General features: G+C 37.1%; 1 protein-coding gene across 1 annotated transcript; it reads right to left on the reverse strand.

Moving 5' to 3' along the window:
- Nucleotides 1–819: 819 nt before the first annotated feature.
- LOC306871325 (5'-AMP-activated protein kinase catalytic subunit alpha-1-like) lies at nucleotides 820–19,370 on the reverse strand. The gene is made up of 10 exons (XM_079419156.1): nucleotides 19,223–19,370; nucleotides 16,433–16,574; nucleotides 14,469–14,562; nucleotides 13,186–13,330; nucleotides 12,977–13,064; nucleotides 12,638–12,862; nucleotides 12,394–12,543; nucleotides 11,213–11,561; nucleotides 6,671–6,797; nucleotides 820–3,476 (listed from the first exon to the last, which is right to left on the reverse strand). Exons 1-10 carry the CDS (start codon nucleotides 19,317–19,319, stop codon nucleotides 3,172–3,174), a joined length of 1,722 nt encoding a protein of 573 aa, XP_079275282.1. The 5' UTR covers nucleotides 19,320–19,370; the 3' UTR covers nucleotides 820–3,171.
- Between the last annotated feature and the right edge of the window lie 463 nt (nucleotides 19,371–19,833).

Consider the following 19,833-nt stretch of genomic DNA (forward strand, 5'->3'; position numbering starts at 1 on the left):
ATATATTTATACATGGTTTGTATAAAAATAAATTATATTTAAAAATAACATTTAATTTATAATTATAAAACGTAACCTAATACTGTAAATTGGATATCCTATACAACATTTTAGAAGTTAAATACCAGAAAAGAATGTTTTGTCAAAACTCAAGTTAACTCCAATAATGACAAATGTCTTCAGGATTAAAGTGACATCTGCTGGTCATTTTCTGAAGTACAGATCTCTCTTTAGAGATGTGCATTGGAAGAAACACAATAATAGGCCTACACATAGGGGAGACCGCATTTATTTTACTTTAGTGAATAAAGGTGGGTTTGCTTAGAAAGTCTATTTCTGTACATACCTTAAGGTCTACAAAACTCTATAGAGAAGATATTGATAATTTTTCAAGACTATTTTTAGTAAAATAATAATTTAACTCTTATCAACCTATGAAAACACAACATAAAATGTAACATGACTTATTTTATAAAAGTATTAATGAAAATAATGAAAAATTAAACATATATTGTAAACATGCGAAACAACTTGGCCTGACAAAATGTATATAAAAATATCCTTAGCTTTAAAAATATTTTAACCTTTTGGATAAACTTAAGTTACGGTTTTATTGTTCCTGTTTGCTCAACAAAAATAATAGAATACATAATTTTTTTTTTTTTTAATTTTAAGTATTTATTTTACTAGTTAATTAAAAACAAAAAGAAGTCTGGCTTAAAAGCTCTGCGTGTATGTTTACTACTGTAATTAAAGGAAGTTATCAAACAGTGATCATAACATTTCTTTAAAAATATAGTCAGACAACACGCACCACTTCAAAAGATACGACACAATCATTTTTCATGTATCATTTTATTATGCAGTTGTATTTACAAATCTTTTCAACTGTAAATAATCAGTAATTATCTGTAAATTTACATGGGCAAGCCTCCATGAGGAGCATCTCTGCACAGATAATCAACATAAATGAAGTTAAGAGAAGAACATCAACAGATTTTCTAAACTTCTTTTCAATGGCTTGAATAAACAGCCTGTGGAGACACTGAAATGATTCCCTAGTGATAATTAGAGTTAACATTTGACTTAGACAACTACATGGGGAAATAACCTTTGCGGGGAAAAAAGATAAAGGGGACAGAGCAAAACTAAATTTCTCTGGATTTGTCTTAAGCTGACTTGCAAAGCACAGATTGTCAAATTTTAGTTCTAAAATCTCATTAATAGAGATTCTGAAAATGACAGTGCAGTTTAGAACAAAAACAACATCATCCTTAGATCTTAACATGTGTAACAGACTTCAGAATTGCAGATGGTCAAATCAGAATTACTGGCCTTAAATCTCCTTTTCTTTTTGAGAATATGATACTGCTGCATTTATAAGAACTAAGAGTTATTTCTTTAATGTGGTAAGAATGTGCGTTAAGACTTTAAAATGTAAATACGCTGTGCCATACATACCATAGAATAAATGTATTATTTAAAATGACATCTTAGCTTTTTTAGCATTGAATTTGGGATATTTAATTTGAACATAGCTGGCGCTCTGGGCAGGCAAATGAACAAGAGCAACTTATTTAAAACTTATGTTGTTTTAATTTTCATCTATGAAACATACGTTGAAAGAACTGATCTGATGAAGAGGATTACTCCTGTCAGTAAGCTCCTATATAATTTCGTTCATTGTTAACAGGTTGCAGTTCTTTCCTTTGTGGACTTTTGTAGAATTTTGTTTATTACACAGTTTCATACGAGGGCATAAAGTCACATGCAAGTAGGAAGCGATTTCCTATTTTATGATCTTACGATTGACTTTGCAAACAGTATTAAGACATGACTATCATTCGCTCAGGAGATCGATCAGTATGCGCCGATATTTCAATATTTTCCATTTTCATTGTGGTGAAACTTTATTAGACACCTCAGCTGTGTGTGTTTGTTACATCTCAGCCAGCATAAGTTTTAATACTGGGCCTGTCTTACTACAGAGACTTAACTTGTAAAAGTGTGGTGGTGGGGGGGGGCATTTGATTTCTTTAAGGAGAACTTATCTTTCAAGCAACCACTGTTTTGTAAAACAACTAAAATAATATATATAAAAAAAGTTTTTGATAAAGCAGTGTATGGAATATAACATATTACAGCGATACAATCAAATATTTCTTTAAAACAAAAAACCCAGTCCAGTATGACAATTTTAATACAATCTACAACCCCATTTAAAGCACTGATAAATGTAAATCCAAATGCATGTTTAAATTCTGTATATGCTTAAATTTATGTCAAATGTGAGCGAATAGAAAAAAAGATCAAGGTGTGACAAACAAACAAACTAACTAAAATCTATGAAACAGAGGCAAGGACACTGCGCTCCTTCAGGATAAATGGGTTTAATATTGGTCTCTTCTTTAAGAAAGGCTGACATATCAAGTTGTCCCTTTGTGTTAAAGTGCCCACCACGTTAAATTGGCCCCGCTTTTTAAGACGGCTCCTCCTAAACGAGTGCCCTTTCCAGTAGGCCGCTTCAATGGGATAACCAGTTCTGACACTGGCCCACAAAAACTTACAGGTAAAACTGTGCAAAAGTGCTTTCTGTCTTACTTGTCATCCCACATGCCTCACAAGGGCTCTTTCTTTACATATCTCTTGGTCCACCAAGAATCGCAACAGCATTGTGTACAGTACAGCTAGCTCAGTGTATAACTCATTTAAATGCACCTCTAGGCCTCACTCTCTGCAAGGAAATCCTTGATATAAAACTTATATAAAACTAAGCCACTTTATAGACACTATAAAGTGGCTTAGCAATCTTTCTGACATCTTAACTGTGGCACAAAAAAAAAACAACCTCCATCCTTTTCCTCTTTGTACCTTTTCTCAGTCCTCATAAACAGGCTGATCCTGGCGACTGTAGTGCCACAGACCATTCAGCGTGTTCATGCGAGTGGGATGCATGGAGTCTTGAGTTCATCCGCATGCTTATTGCTCTAAAGACACTGAGAGAGAAAAAGAGAGATGAAAAGAACAGAGACAGAAGGACTGCTGTGGATGATGACACAGATATCATAGGACGAAGAGGTAGACAGTATTCCAGAAGAAAGAGATGAGAAGCCAGAAAGTGAGAGGGAAGACAGAAGAGAGTGAGAGAGAAGGCATCAGAGGAACCACAAGTTATCGTGCTAGCAGCTTGATGAGGTTGGCGCACATCTCAAAGAACTCTATGGTGTGACTTCCTGGGCGGGGGAGGATCTCTCCGGCTGTGGAATCCACTGAGGAGGTAAGCGAGGAAGCCAGAGAGCCTTCTGCCACTTTCCCTCCGGATATCGGAGGCGTGGAGGGTGCGGACGCGTCACCCTTTGCTGCATCCTCACATTCGTTTTTCTCATTCCTGTCGTTCTTTAGGGTAGTCCGGTTGTTACCGACGGAGCCAGAGCGGTGAGGTGTGGCAGTCCCTGATTTTACTTCTATCATGTCATCTATATGAAACAGAATAGAAGGCTTTAGAGAGTAAAATATACAGAAAACGCTCTCCAAAACACTGCAACAGAATTTCGGTAAACAATTTAGTTTATGATTCCTTTTCTGGAATATATTCAATATTTGAGATTTAAGCAGAACCAATATAACAATTGACCTATTGGTAAGCCCCGCCCCCCTTAGTTAATGTTGCTTCCTCGGACAAACAAATGGAGTTGCTCACTGTCGTACAATGACAGCTACAGTGTGTAAACCTTGTCCCATGATGTTTTTGCACAATTTTGGACACAGAAGGCCACCAAATGGAAATTAAATATTCCATGGAGGGATTTATAAAATGTTTAAAAATAAATACGGTGGGGTAACTTGAAGTGAGAGTTTACAGATCTCAATGCAAGCGGGAGAAATATTACGTTATGTTCTCATATTACGGTCGGTCATCACGATCACGGATGACAACATGCAGGATCAACACTGTTCATGTATCGCAGAGTACGATTAATGTACATTTAACCAGTTTACTATGGAGAGGCACTGAAATGTAGACCTTCGTTTATGTGTTTTTGACCTACACTGTACAAGACGCGAGAACAGTCTGCTATTTAGGTTTGTACATTAGCATGAACTCACTACTCACAACGTTAGCTAGTTTTATCCAGAGATACCTTGCTAAAGCACAAGATAACAATAACGTTCTGCTTGAGCAGATGAAAATGGTAACTTAATGAGTGTATGACAACCAGGAAATTAACGTTTTTGTCTTCATTTGTATTGGGGTTAAATACTTAGGGACATTTTGCTCTGTTTTGTTTGGATTCAGGAAATGTAATAAAATTAATTATATTGTCCATCCTCTCAGGATACCTGGAATCAGTGTTACAAGTACCACAGGCACATAATTTTTCCATTTTTGAAACAAACCCTATAAAACCGATGCAAGCTTAGGATCTTCCAATGTTTCTCTATGGCGCTGAAACCTAAAGATGTCAGAGTTCTGTTCCCCGTGCAACTGTTACTTGACTGCCATTGGCTAGTCTGCGTTCGAGGGGAGGGGCTTACCGATAGGTCAAATGTTTCGAATTAATTTTCGGTTTAATTTACATTCTTACGTAAAGCGTTTTCACATTTCATGCTACTAAAATAACTACACTAATACAATGCAATAACTAGTTTTAAATGCCCCAAACATATTATATTTATATACAGTGCCCTCCAAAATTATTGGAACAGTAAGGCTGTGGAGTCCAGACATTAACAAATATGATTAAAAGATGAATATGAGGCAAACCTACAGAATGTCACATTTTATTATTGGGTGATTCAACACATAGATGTTTTACCAGCTAAGAAGTTCAGCACTTTTAGAGTTTCATCCCTCTATCTGATGTGAGCATAAGTATTGGAACAGTTCCCTCACAGGTCTTTCTAAGTGATCAGCTGTGTCCTGTTGCATTAATTCTTCAGATAGTAAAAGCTGGGAATGTGTCGTTTCAGTTATATCCATTACTTCTGTATTCTGAAGCTTGCATTCGATGATGACACACACAAACCAGGATGAAGACGAGGGAGCTGACTTTGAGAGAAAAGCAAGCAATTTGGATGCTAAAAGAAAAGAGGAAGTCAATTAGAGCTCTAGCAAAAACAAAGGGCATGGAGAAATCAAGAGTTTGGAAACCACCAGCGACACCAGCAACCAACAACTACCTGATTGGCTGAGAAAACAACAGTAGTTGATGACAGACAAATCATAAAAGCTGTGAAAATGAACCCTAAAAGACATGTCTGTAAAATCACCAACAACTTCCAGAAAGCTGGGGTGATGCTCTGAAAATCTACTGTCCTCAGGAGACTTTGACACAGAATTACAGATGCTACACAGCAAGATGCAAACCTCTGACCAGCACCAAAAATAGAAAGGCAAGAGTTTGCAAGATTAGAGTTTCGCAAAAGTAAGCCAGAGGAGTTTTGGAACTGTGTTTATGGACCGATGAGACAAAGATGAACCTTTATCTAAGTGATGGGAAAGCAAAAATGTGGAGAAAGAAAGGGAACTGCAAATGATCCCAAGCATACAGCCTCATCTGTAAAGCATGGTGGAGGTGGTGTCATGGCATGGGCATGCATGGCTGCCTCTGGAACAGGCCCTCTCAACTTTACTGATGACTTAATGTATGATGACAGTAGCAGAATGAATTTGGAAGGGTACAAAATCGTCTTGCCTACCAATATTCAAGAAAATGCCACCAGATTCATCGGGAACTGCTTCATATTGCATCAGGACAATGACCCAAGACACCCTGCCAGTTCAGTCAAGGAATTTATAAGGCAAAGAAATGGAAAGTCTTAGATTGCCCAAGTCAATCTCCAGATTTAAATCTGATTGAACATGAATTTCACCAGCTGGAGAGGAGAGTAAAGGCAGAAACTCCCCAAAACAAGCAACAATTGGAATTGTCTGCATTAAAGGCTGGGAAAAGTATTTCAAATGATGAGAGCAAGAGTCTGGTGATGTCTATGGGTCACAGACTCACTGCTGTGATTGTGCGCAAGGGATCTGCAACTAAATAATAGCTTTTAATCTTTTATATCTGCCTTATATTCAACTGTCCCAATACTTATGTTCACATCAATGAGTGGGATGAACTCGAAAAGTGCTGTTCTTTTTATTTGGTAAAACATATGTGTTGAAATGGCTAATAATAAAATGTGACATTCTGTAGTTTTGTCTCATATTCATCTTTTAATCATACTTACAAATGTCTTGACTCCACAGGTAACAGAGCAATTTTGTCTTTACTGATCCAATACCTATGGAGGGCACTGTATATATATTTTTATATATAATATCATTATTATTTAGACAGACAGAGGTTAAATTAAATTAATTTTTGTAAAATACTATTGATTACGAAACTCATTTTACATGTTGTCAAATGAACAACCATTGAGCAACTACACTGTCACACAAGACTTAAGTACTGAATAATATCGTAACACTTTGGACATCCTGAAAATAATATTTGCATTCAGTACAAGAGTCAGATTTATTCAGTTACCACTCTGTGATTCATATCCTTATATGTGTGATTATGTATATATTTTAAATTACTGTAAATGAAAGTACCAAGTAAATAAATAAATACGTTTTAAAGCACTGAATAAAACCACAGACACACAGTGTGACAATTTTTACCATCTATGCTCCTGAAGTCAAGTAAATAGGTCCTGCTGTCCACCTGGTAGAGCTGGAGGCTCATCTTTGTATGTATGCCAGTGACTGGGTTCTTCCTCCGCACTCGGAAGTAATAAGGATTAACTACCTATTAAACCACAGAGAAAAAAAAAACGTCAGCAGAGTAAAATCTGATTGTAATGGATCTACAGTTCATTAATACTGGTAAGACTTTTAACTTTAAAAGGGGCATACTCCTGAATAGCAATAAACACTGTTCCACATGATAAGAGAGGCCGCTATGAGATAAACAAAAGATTATAAACAAAGACATGTAGGCCATTTCCGTTTAATACTGATGACTCACTCGATAAGACACAAAGCAAAAATATAAACACCTGTCACAGGTTGACGATCATCATTTCAAAAGCATAAATTAAGGAATGCATCTCACAAATTAAACTCTGCATAAAGAATATCACACCTCAAGAAGAAGAATTTGGATTTCATTTTTTGCTATAAACAAAATACTTGTTCATTAAAAAAAAAAAAAAAAAAAAAAAAAAAAAAAAGTGTTCAAAATAATGATTTGTCTTACATGAGAGGAAGTATGTCTACTATTGCAACATATGCTATTTTGGCAGACAACAGTTTTTGGATATTCATCTTGTAGGTATTTTATCATACTATGATTAACATAAAAACAAAATGATCATCTGTAATTTTATGTTTCGTCCTTAGATGTCAACAGAGAGCCCAGAATTCCACAGTAAATGTTTAAGCACCATCTCAGCATATTAGAATGATTTCTGAAAAATCGTGAAGACAGAATGACTGTTGAAATGCAGCTTTGCAATCACAGGAATAAATACAACTAAAATCTATTTAAAAAAAGAAAACATTGACTTTAAATAGTAATAATATTTTACTGTTTTAATGTATTTTTTATCAAACAAACACAGCTTTGTGAGCATAAAAGACAAAAAAAAAAAAAGGTTTCAAAAACATTTATAAAAAAAATCTTACTGACCCCAAACTTTAGAACAAAGTGTACTATTAAAAACAAACTCCGTCCTTAATACATTAGAGGTTCTGTTTAGCTCCAAAGTCTTATAATAATGACAGCAAGATATGCAGATATCATATAAAGATTTGTTTTAACATTCTATTTGGCCTGCCTGTGTGTGTGTGTGTGTGAGTGAGAGAGAGAGAGTGAGTGGTCAAGTCTTTTCTATTTATAGAATCTACCAGAAGCCCCAAAACCTCTTTCCCACAAGGCAGAGGTGGAATTTACCCTAAGATCATGAACCCCAGGAGGACGAGCAGTAGAAATGCATACCAGGAAATGCAGTTCACTCTATTTATCTGTTTTAACTACTCCTCCACTCTTTATTACTATAATTTCTATTTTCCAGTCCCTAAATTGACTGATTCCTTGTCTGGATGTAATTTAATACCATAGTCTGTTTCCAAATATGGCAACGACATATGACTCACCTTAAAGGGACAGTTCACCCAAAAATGAAAATTCTATCACCCTTTATTCACACCTTATGTCGTTCTAATATTGCATTCGACACCATTTTCATTGTGTGGACAAACACACAATGCTGAAACATTCTTCAAAATATATTTTCCTGTGTTCCGCAGAGGAAAGCATTTTATACAGGATAACTCTTTACAGTGTTTCCCCTGCCATTATATTAGGGGGGCGCCCCGCCCCCCTCGAAGGTCAAGTTAATTTAATTTTATTTTCTCTATAGCGCCAGATCACAACAGAAGTCATTTAAAGGTACCTTTCCGATAGAACAGGTCTATACCTTGTTCTTTTATTAAACAAACTAAATAGCTTTATGTTGTTTATCTTATTTACGCAATGACATGTCATTTCTGTCTCTACGTTATGGTCGCGCTCTCTGTATCACGCAGAGCAGAGTTCCGCCCGATGCGCACACATAGCGGAGCACACTCCCACTAGTATTTGTAAATATTAAGCCGCAAAACGACTATTTAAACATGAATTCTGCATGTCTCATTTAAGTAAAACTATCCTCATATCATATAGAGCAGTGGTTCCCAACCTGGGGGGCACCAGAGTTCACAGCGGGGGCGCGGGAGCAGATATACTTTGAGGTAGGGCTGGGCGATAGAACGTAACTGTAATTATAGTGATATAATTTCCGCGATAAAACAAGTTCGATAAATATTCAAAACAAAACAGCGCTACTCATTTGAACCGCGCTACACGGACTAGATCCGCTCGGTTCAAACAGCAGCACAGAGCGAGCTTACTAGAGCAGATGTGTTTACTCACCGATCACGCAACCACTAAACAGCGCTGTGAGATCCAGTGAGAAGCGCTTGAATTCAGTGAAGAACACAAATGACTGGTATAAACTAGTATCAGTCAAATATAAACTAGTGTAAATCCAGATAAAACAACGCTGACAAACAGCAGAAAAACACTGTGTGCAACGATACGGTCAGAAGGCTTTTCGATCTACAAAATTACTTACCTTCTTCAGATTACTATGCGTGTACGTAGGGGGGGCCCATGAAAAAAAGGTTGGGAACCACTGATATAGAGTATACACACAGAAAAGTAAAGGTATTCATGGCAACCTGTCAAAATAAAAGCTCTGTTTAACTTGAAGACATTGCGGCAGAAATTAGGGCTGTGTATTGGCAAGAATCTGGCGATACAATGCGCATCACGATACAGGGGTTGCGATACGATATATTGCGATACAGTAAGCAAGGCGTTATATTGGGATATTTCTTATTTTAGGAATAAGATATATTTTTTTTAGGAAAGCTGTCATTAAGAACATACCACCATATGCAAACCTTAGCAAAAAATAAATAAATAAAAAAGTTTAACCAGAACACACTGCAGAACACACTGGGATCTGCATTTGCAATAATCAGCCCCTATGACATTCAACATTATTTATGACTGAATGAATGAATGAATGAATGATGCATTTATATAGCGCTTTATTGTGTATTGCTGTACACCCAAAGCGCTTTACAATCATGTGGGGGGGTCTCTCCTCAACCCCAACCACTTTTGGTAAACTTATTTAACCACTTTAACCACTTTTTGTGCAGTACGAGTAAAGGGGGAAGTATTCAATGGGGAAGTCGTGGCCTAATGGTTAGAGAGTCGGACTCGCAATCCAAAGGTTGCGGGTTCGAGTCTCCGGCCGGCAGGAATTGTAGGTGGGGGGAGTGAATGTCCAGCGCTCTCTCCACCCTCAATACCACGACTGAGGTGCCCTTGAGCAAGGCACCAAACCCCCAACTGCTCCCCGGGTGCCGCAGCATAAAAATGGCTGCCCACTGCTCCGGGTGTGTGTTCACGGTGTGTGTGTGTTCACTGCTGTGTGTGTGCACGTTGGATGGGTTAAATGCAGAGCACGAATACTTGGCTGAATGTCACTTCACTTCACTTCAAGTGCTTGCATGATTCTTTAGTTAAATGTATGTATAAAATGTATTTTACAAAAAGATAAAAATATATATTTATAGACTCTACTTTAAAGTTTCACAGTTTAAGTTTACAATCGTGACATGCAATGTCATAACATTTGATCTGAACAAAAAAATTACATCTGCTTAATATCAATGAAAAATAAAGTGCTTGCAGGATTCCTAAAGAAAACAAAACAATTGTAAAACAATCAAATAAATACAGATGTTAAACATTCTCAGAACTTTTCAACTTGGCTTTCACAGGTTTTTCAGTTTGTATTTATGTTCCGTGTGGAATCGCCGAGACCGCGACGCGAGCAGCGCCCCGACTGCACAAAACGCCCCCAACACGAGAGAAAGCTGCAGCTGCACGGCGACTCTACCGCCCCCCGCGCAAAGGCTCTTCAACACGGGACACGGCAAGCGGCAGAACCGAGGTTGCGCTCGTGCCGCGGTCCCGGGGCGGACATTACCACAAAAGCCCAAATGGCGTCACACTTCAGCGTTGTACATCGAAACGAGAACTGGAACAATTCTATCATTCTCCATTACTGGCAGCGAACTATATTAACGCTAACATTAGTGGAGTGCCCTGATGCTAGTATTTCCTGTCACTGTTTAAGTTCAGAGATGAAGACTGGTATCTAGCGGTCGGGATATGAACTCAAAACGAAACAACTGCCATGAATCTTGTATGATTGTTTTTTTTTTTAATAAATATCGATATTCCGTTTTGGAGAATCGATACAGTATCGCCACACAAAATATCGCGATACTCACGTGTATCGATATTTTCTTACACCCCTAGCAGAAATGTGTTACTTTTGTTCAGTAGAATGTTAAAACCTTATTTTTAAGGAATAATCATACAGTATTTCTTCAATGTTTTAAATGTAATATTAAATCCCCTTTATTTTCCAAAAAATTTAATTTGTTTAATTTTCATGAATTAAAAGATAAATTAAATGAATGTTTTATGCCTTACCACCACAGATTTTCTGAGGAAAATGCTAATGCTAATCTCTTTAAATGCTAAACAATGCAGTGTTCCAACAAATGTAAAGTACAACCCAAAACACAAACGCTTACCTTCCACTCATAGTCCAACTGCTTCATTGCACGACAGACCTCACTCATGATATCATTCGGTCTGCTCTGGCTACGGATTCCCAGGTGCCACTTGGCCCGCCGGACACCGAGATGCTTGGACTTTTGGGGGTTAAGCTCATCCAGCGTGTGTCGAGGACGTGGCTGGGACTCAGTCACCAAGAATGGCACTCTCTCGGGGTGAATCTTCGCAGAGTGGTGCGCAGGCAGGTCATCTAGGAAGCTGTCCGGGGGGCTGGAGGCCAAATAGAAATCTTTGGCCTCATTCATAATGCGCCGGTTGTCTATGATCAAGTGATAGGCCACAGCAAGAGGATCCTGGTGATTGTGACTGCAAAGGAGGCAAGGACAAAAACAGGACAGATGACAGTTTATAGTTGTTTGGTAGCATTTAATTTGACTGTAGTGACACTATGAGGAGATGAGTTACACATTTAAATCAGTCTAATTAGCAAAGAGAATTATTTTATAGCTAAGTGAAATGGACTTTTAACTGTAATATACCCAAATGTAACAGAAATGCGATATTGACAAAAATTATGTATGTTTGGGATTTTGCCAATATCGATGAGATATTATATAATGGGGGTTTTTTTTGTTTGTTTGTAGGAAAACAAAACCATACCTACCATTAACTAACAAAAAACAATTGTATTTTTATTAACTATTATTAACAGATTAATAAAAAATAACAAATGTATTGCTCAGTTTAATTAGATGTATTATCTAATGGAACAGTGTTACCAAATTTTGAATGCAATATGTTTAAATAGGAAACTGAAACTGCTAGTAGGTTGCAGCAAGTTTCTGTGCGAGTCACTGAATCCTTCATTCAATTGATTCATTCAAAAACATTTATGATTTCAGCGTTTCAGTCACTAAAACAATTAATTCAAAGATTTATTCAGTAATGAAACTCATCTGTCTTTAGAAATAAAATCTAATTAAATCAGAAAATCTTCATCAATAGCCGTGATTAGATGCTAACATGAAAAGTCCTTTGCAAAAGTTTAAATATCCTGAATTTATGATCATATAAAAAAACTATTTCTTCAGATATGAAACTCCCTCCAGTATGTAGACACCCTAAAGAAGCCTCAATAGCAAGTAACAAAAAAAGCAGATAGCAGTAAAAAAAAAAAAAGAAAAAACCACACACAAACCTGTACAAGCAGTTGAGCACCTCCTCCTCAGTGCACTCAAACTTCTCGCACACCTCCTTCAGTGCCTCCTCATCAATCATATTACTGCTATATGCAGCATCCTCTGGGAACAGATACTTGGGGAGATCTTGTTTAAACCACTCATCCTCCCTGAGAATGGAGAGCAACGAACAGAGAAAGAGATTTGCACAATAGTTTTGGCATTGCTAAAATTGAAATGGACAGCGTTTGTGTAGTTTCTGACCGAATTTCTTTAATGGTGGCTCTCTTCATGGGGTCCACCTGGAGCATGTGTTTCAGAAGGCTAGTAACAGAGGAGTTCAGGTACTGAGGCGTGAAGAAGATCCCATCGCAGATCTTCTTGAACAGTGTTGGCACGTGGTCATCATCGAACGGCAGCGTTCCGCACAGCAGAGCATACAAAATCACACCACTGCTCCAGATGTCCACCTCAGGCCCTGCGTATAACCTGGGCGAGAACAGCAAGAAAATATAAATGAACTGATAACACAAAGCATTATCTTAGAGGATGACAGCAGGTTGAGATCATTTCAAAATAAAAAAAAACAAATGCAAACATTACCTTCCAGAGATGACTTCCGGAGCAGCATAATTAGGAGAACCGCAACTCGTCCTTAAGAATTCTCCATCTGACATCATGTTTGACAAGCCTACATGAAGAAAGGTCAAAGTTTAAGTCAGTATAGCTTGGAATATAAACATTAAAGAAAGAGTGAGTCCACCAACAACCTAACTTATTTCATGTTTCTTAGATATGAAGAGTTCACATACCAAAGTCTGCAATCTTGGCATTCATGTGCGCATCCAGCAGGACGTTCTCAGGCTTGAGGTCTCTGTGCACCACCATATGTCTGTGGCAGTAATCCACCCCTGAGATGATCTGCTGGAACAGACGCCTGCTCTCCTTCTCGTCCAACTGACCAGAGACGTAGGAACATGTTTTACACATTCCCATGTGGACTGACCTGAACATTCAGTTTACAGTTCCCCTTTTGCAACCTACTGTGCCATTTTTGTGGCCCCTGATATTATACTACTTTTTAAATGTTTGGGGTCAGTTTTGGATAGATGTCTTACATTCACCATATAATATATATTTTAAAATGTAATTTATTCCTGTGATGGCAAAACTAAATTTTCTGCAGCCATAACATCACATGATCCCTTGGAAATCATAATAATAAGCTGATTTTGTGATCAATAAACATTTCTTATTATTATCAATGTTGAAAACAATTGTGTCGCTTAATATATTAGAAGATGCATTTTTTTTTTAATTCTTGGATGCATTGAAAGTTCAAAAGAACTTTTAACTGAATAAAAAAAAAAATCTGTAATTTTTGACCAATTAAATGCATGCTGAATAAATGTAATGCTTGTTGAAAAAAACTGTTATTTATATTTTTTTAAATTAAAATCTCACTGACCCCAAACTGTAGTGTTGAACAGTAGTGTAATTTTTTTTTTAAATAATTCTTAGATTAATTTATTGATTCTGGCAAGATTGGAAAAGATTATTCCAGAAGCAGAAAAATAGAGTTCGATGTACTGTAATAAACTAATGCAAGGGGACTACTGTTTTTTTTTTTTTATGCCAATGGCTTTAAAGTTACAGTTCAAATTACTTGCATTCTATTTAGGATTTCAAGATTACAGGTCATTTAAACCTAAATTGAATGGCTATTGGTTAACTATTGCTAAAATGATTGCACTTTTTTCTGATGAGCTCTGTTTGATTGACAAGCATACAGATGCTTTATTATATATTTGCTTAACAATGAGCGTGACATTTATTTTCTCACTTTCTGCTGGTCACTCCACAAAACTGAAATGCTCTCATTATAAGAATACCACATAATATTTAAGCAAATGCATTTTTCCATTGTAAAATATTTAACAACATTAAATAGCCATCAATGATGGAGCGTCTCTAGGCACAGCACAAAGACCAAACTACACAACAACTAAATTAAGTCAATTATTTTCATTATCCATCATAATCAATTCATTTTCAGGTCCTAGTCATAAGCCACAAATTAAAACTGAAGATTTACCTTTCCATTTTTACAGATGTAGTCAAAGAGTTCTCCTCCTGACACATATTCCATTACCATGAAGATGTCTGTTGGTGTGCTGATGACTTGGTAACTGCGAAACAAACAAAATGCACAAATTTGCAAAGAATACATGTCACTGGTTCTGTACGTGTAGTAAGTGAAATGCATCTGAACTATGCAAAAAAATTTCAAAATGTTTGCATCATTCTAAAAAAATAAATAAAAATAAATTCTGAACTTTCCCTATCTAGTACTGATTTAGAGATTAATTAAGGCATGTCTAAGGCATAGACACACTATTTTCCTATTTAATACTGTAAAGCTTTGACACAAGCTGTATTGTTAAAAGCGCTATATAAATAAAGGTGACTTGACTTGATATTTCAAGGCTTAGATTTTTTACTTCTATTGTTCCCCTTTATATGAGAGAAGTCGATTAATGCCTAATGGTTTTGGAGCATGACTGGATAGCTCCGACATTCCCATGTCTTTTCTGGCCACAGCACAGACAACAATCAAGGTGAAAGAAAACCACAAAAAAAAGAAGCTGTTTAGAACAAAGGCAAAATTTTACTGCTTCTCTATAATGGGAGGAAATGGAAATCCCCTCCCTCTTTCCCAACCTCTGTAATTATATGAATGTCTTGCCTCATTCAAAACCACAAAAACGCAAGCAGGGTCACTAAAGAAGCCTCTCCAAATTTCCATTCAAACATGGGTGCTCATTTGCACCCACATCAATCTGTAACTCTCTTACATACTTACACACACTGGGATAAATATTTAAAGGGGTCATATGACGTTGTTAAAAAGAACATTATTTTGTGTATTTGGTGTAATGCAATGTGTTTATGTGGTTTAAGGTTAAAAAAACATTATTTTCCACATACTGTACATTATTGTTGCTTCTCTATAATCTGCCTTTCTGAAACGCATCGAAATTTACAAAGCTCATCGTTCTGAGAAGCAAGGTGTGCGCTGATTGGCCAGCTATCCAGTGCGTTGTGATTGGCTGAACACCTCAAGCGTGAGACGGAAATGTTACGCCCCTTACCGTATTATGATGCCGTGTCCCAGTGCGACGAGACAAAAACAATACAACCCATTATAAACGAGGCATTTGTTGCATCCAGTGGGGACACAGATTATAACGTCTTCTCATGAGGTCTTTTTACACATCACATCACGCCTCATAAACATAAAAAAACTCAAAACTCGCGTTTGAATAATCATTGGCAAATTCTTTAAATATGAAAATGCACTTACAGGCTGCGAGTCAGAAGTGCCAGATTGTCCATGCAAAGTTGAAATTGCTGACTTTATTGAAACAGCCTTTGTGCACAAGACAGCATTGTAGGATAACGTTACTCTCCCAGGTTCAGGAAATAGTGAATGCGCTGCACACACTCTAATATTTGGGTTGAACTGTTCTGGAACAGTGTTGCAAATACAACTTAAACACTGATTTCTAGTTGTGTTGTCTTTTGGAAGACCAAACTAAGTACTTTCGCTTTCACAACAAAAACACAGCATCTCCAGGACATGGTGCCGGCGGCGGCAACAATACTACAGAGAGAATAAACACCCTCTTTCTTTGCGTATAGCCTACATTTGGACAGTGTTATGCAAATCTTCCCACACAGTGACATAGACATGTGGGGGTGTGTTTGAATGAGCCATTTTAGGAGGGCGTGGACGAGTCTTAACTTTTATAAAGAATATCTCTTTGGGTTTGAGACTTTAGTCTTTGCAACTTTATGGATCTTATCTATGCACGGACAGCTTGTAACACTCCAAAGAGAAAGGAAAACTTGAAATCGCATCATATGACCCCTTTAAAAAAAAAAATCAACTCGAAACAATTATGAGTAGATCAAAGTTGCATATTCTAGCCCCGAAACAGAACACTGCAAATTCATTATCTGTGTATTAACACATAGATGGAATGAATGAGTACTCACAGTTTGATTATATGCGGGTGACGGAAGAGTTTGAGGTTCTGGATCTCACGTCGAATCTTCCCCACCACATCCAGACTGCGGATCTTCTGCCTGTTTAAAATCTTTACCGCCACCTGGTGCTTGGTCAACTCATGCTGGCCCACTGCATAGGCAGGTAGAAAAAACAAATGTTTGTGAAGAAGGATTACATTTATGCAAGTCACTGGAGAATATACAATAAAAAGTCTAATGTGTCTCTGACAAAGACATAAGATTAGTGCCAGTGGGTGATGAGTCTGTTCTGATAGGGCCACGAACAGCAGTGAACAAATTGTTAAATACAAATAATAAAATGCAAGCAACCATATAATCGTGCATACTTATTATAGCAAAATAAATAGGCTTTTAAAAAGTCTCTCAGGCCCCCTTCGTTTCGTTTTAAAATGCATAACTTTCACTACGGTTACGCCTGTCGTTTACACTACTCCAGTGATTTCGAGGTCGAAAACGGAGACTTTTGAAAACGCTGCAAATCCCGTTTTAGTTTGAAAAATGCGGGGTTGCGTTTCAGTGTACAGTAAATGGACCAAAACGAAGACTTTTGAAAACGATGGCGTGGCTGCCCACATTCGCTCTGCATATCCTTGACGACCGTGTAAACAATAACATCATGCTCATTGTTGTACCCATAGATATGTATAGGTAGATACCACATTCGACCGCTCCAAACACACAGACGCATCCGCCATCTAAATAATAGGGCATCTACCTATACATATCTATGGTAGTACCTGCATGAATGGTCATGTGACATGCGTTTTCGGTTGTGTAGTGTAAACGGAGATCGTTTCTAAAACGCAGCGGAAACGCCAGTGTAAACGAGGATCGTTTTCATTCTAAAACACCTTTTTAAAACGAAAACGCACTAGTGTAAATGGAGCCTCAGTCTTTTGCTGTTGATGCCAGCGGCTGTTTGTACAAATCCATTTGTCACTTGGTAATTTGGCTAAAACTAATACTTTATTTCACCCAGTGTTTATGCCACACTGGTAAATCACACATTTGCTGTGGTATACATTTACAAAATTGTCCATTTTATTATTCAGTCTAAACAATTTGCAAATTGTCAGGCCAATGATGTTTATGCTAATTTTAAAAATAATTACAATACATTATTATTTAATATTGCCAATACTGATTTCCATTTTTGTTAAATTAATATCAACACTGTTACTGTAATATCTATGTCCTGAAGTGACAAACACTGAACTAAAAACATCTTTGAGGCTTGCATTTACATCACAGAGCCAGTTAATGTGTGCGGTTCACCGCACATTTACCCAATTTTTCCATAAACTATTTACATATGGGCAAAGGCCTTGCCAACCAGCTTCTTATTATAAGGCTGGATATTGCTGCATCAGTAAGTGCTGAAGGCCGTACATTGAACCATTCCTAGAAGCTGGGTATGATCTCGGTTAAGTTGCAACATTTAAAAATAGGCCACCTGCAATAACTAGACTGCTCTAGTTATGCATTAACACAAACTCGGTGATGCAGAGGGAATTCTGTGTGTGTGTATCCACAGACCTTCGCGTATGTCTTGGTACTAAAACATTACTATAAACCTAGTTTATAAAAGGCTACTTTTTAGATTGTTGGTTAGTAGGTTCCATGTTCTATCAGTGGCACATAAACTTCTCTTTTCCCAGACATCTTTACACACAACACACATCCTGTGTTGAAACATTTGGTTTGCATCATGTATTGCCCCATAACAAAAGCATATGCATTGGTCTCAGGGGCACACCTTGCTGGGAAGCCATGGCTTAGTACAGTAGGCATTTCATTATAGCATCAGATGTGGTGTGGGAAAAAAGGAAACATGACTGAGAAAGAGTGAACTTTTTGAAATGTCACCAACTGTTGGGTGCTCCTTGGCAAACGTACAGTTAAAAGTAGATTAATCAATTAATCTGATTTAAAAGCAAATATTTATTTTCAGTATTTTATTTTTAACATTATGTCCAATGTCCTTCAAACTGTGCAAACTGAAGAATGTATATGCAGGCTATGCTACACATTATATGTAATAAAAGGTTTAAAATATAAACATTACATCCTAAAACTTGACCCGTGTCACTATATTTCATGTTTTTTTTTTGTCCATAGAAATAAGTTATTCACTACTGTAAAGTGACGTGTTTTATTGTTGTTTATAGTTGTTGCATCCCAAGTTAAGACAACGCCAGCCTGACTAATACGGATGTCATAAATTGCCATAAATATACATGCCATGCTCGATTATTGAAGTCACGCCTGGATCACAGAAAAAGCGCAATCATTTTTAATTCATCTGACTCATAGCATGCACCTACCAGCAAGATTAACTTTTTAAAAATAAACTAGTTTCTTGTCATTCTGACAAAGACTAGCTGTATCTGTAGTTATCATTTGGCCTGTGCACGAGCGAATCTAACAATCCTCACCAAACTGCAACTTCAGAATATTAATCACTTCATAAAACCATGAAGCTAACCAGATTAGCTGCGACCAATCCCTCTACAAACCAGACTAACACAATACATTCACGCACATATTCAGAAAACCACGTCAGCATTGATCGGCTAACATTATCCACGCTGATCATCGCAGAAAGCTTTGTTGTTCATGTTTGTTTCAGGACTAACTTACACTATCATTAGCCAACAAGTGCTGCTGCTTTAGCCGCACTTAAAGGCTCGATCTTCTCCAGTTTTGCTTTAACTGTCTTCAATAACACAAACCCCAAAACACCTCGGACAGCTTTACCTTTGACTTTTCCAAACGTTCCCACTCCTAGGGTGTCTCCGAGAATATAATGTCCGATTTTCACCCTGCCTTCATGTTTCTGTTTGTCCGTCGCCATCTTCGCTCTGAGGCCCTAACGTCACCTGAGAGAGACAGCAGCGTCTCTACTGACAACTATTTCTATTACAGAAATAATAAAGTGAGAAATAATAACTAAAATAACGTCATAAAATAAAATTATGAATAGTAATAATAATAATAATATCACATGACAATAATAATAGCTAATTGTAAATTATCATTCTTATTCTATTATTATTAGTAGTAGTAGTAGTAGTAACTGGCTAAATTTCACTTTAGTTTGAGCCTAACCTGTGCTGTTTAGAATAGAATAGAACTTTATTGTCATTGTTTAACAACGAAATACAGTTTAGCAGCTCTCCAGATTAGTAGGTAACACACAGTATGACGCTGTTTATGAACAGAGACAGGTACACATTATAAACAGACAGCAACATTCAAGACAAGCACATAAATACAACAAATATAAGCTTTACATTGAGGTAGTGCAAGATGCAGTATGGTAATCTAAATTATTTTACTGGGGTAGCTATACTATTGGATGCCAAAAA

The sequence above is a fragment of the Barbus barbus genome, assembly GCF_936440315.1.
Source record: "Barbus barbus genome assembly, chromosome: 6".
Classification (NCBI taxonomy): Eukaryota; Metazoa; Chordata; class Actinopteri; order Cypriniformes; family Cyprinidae; genus Barbus; species Barbus barbus.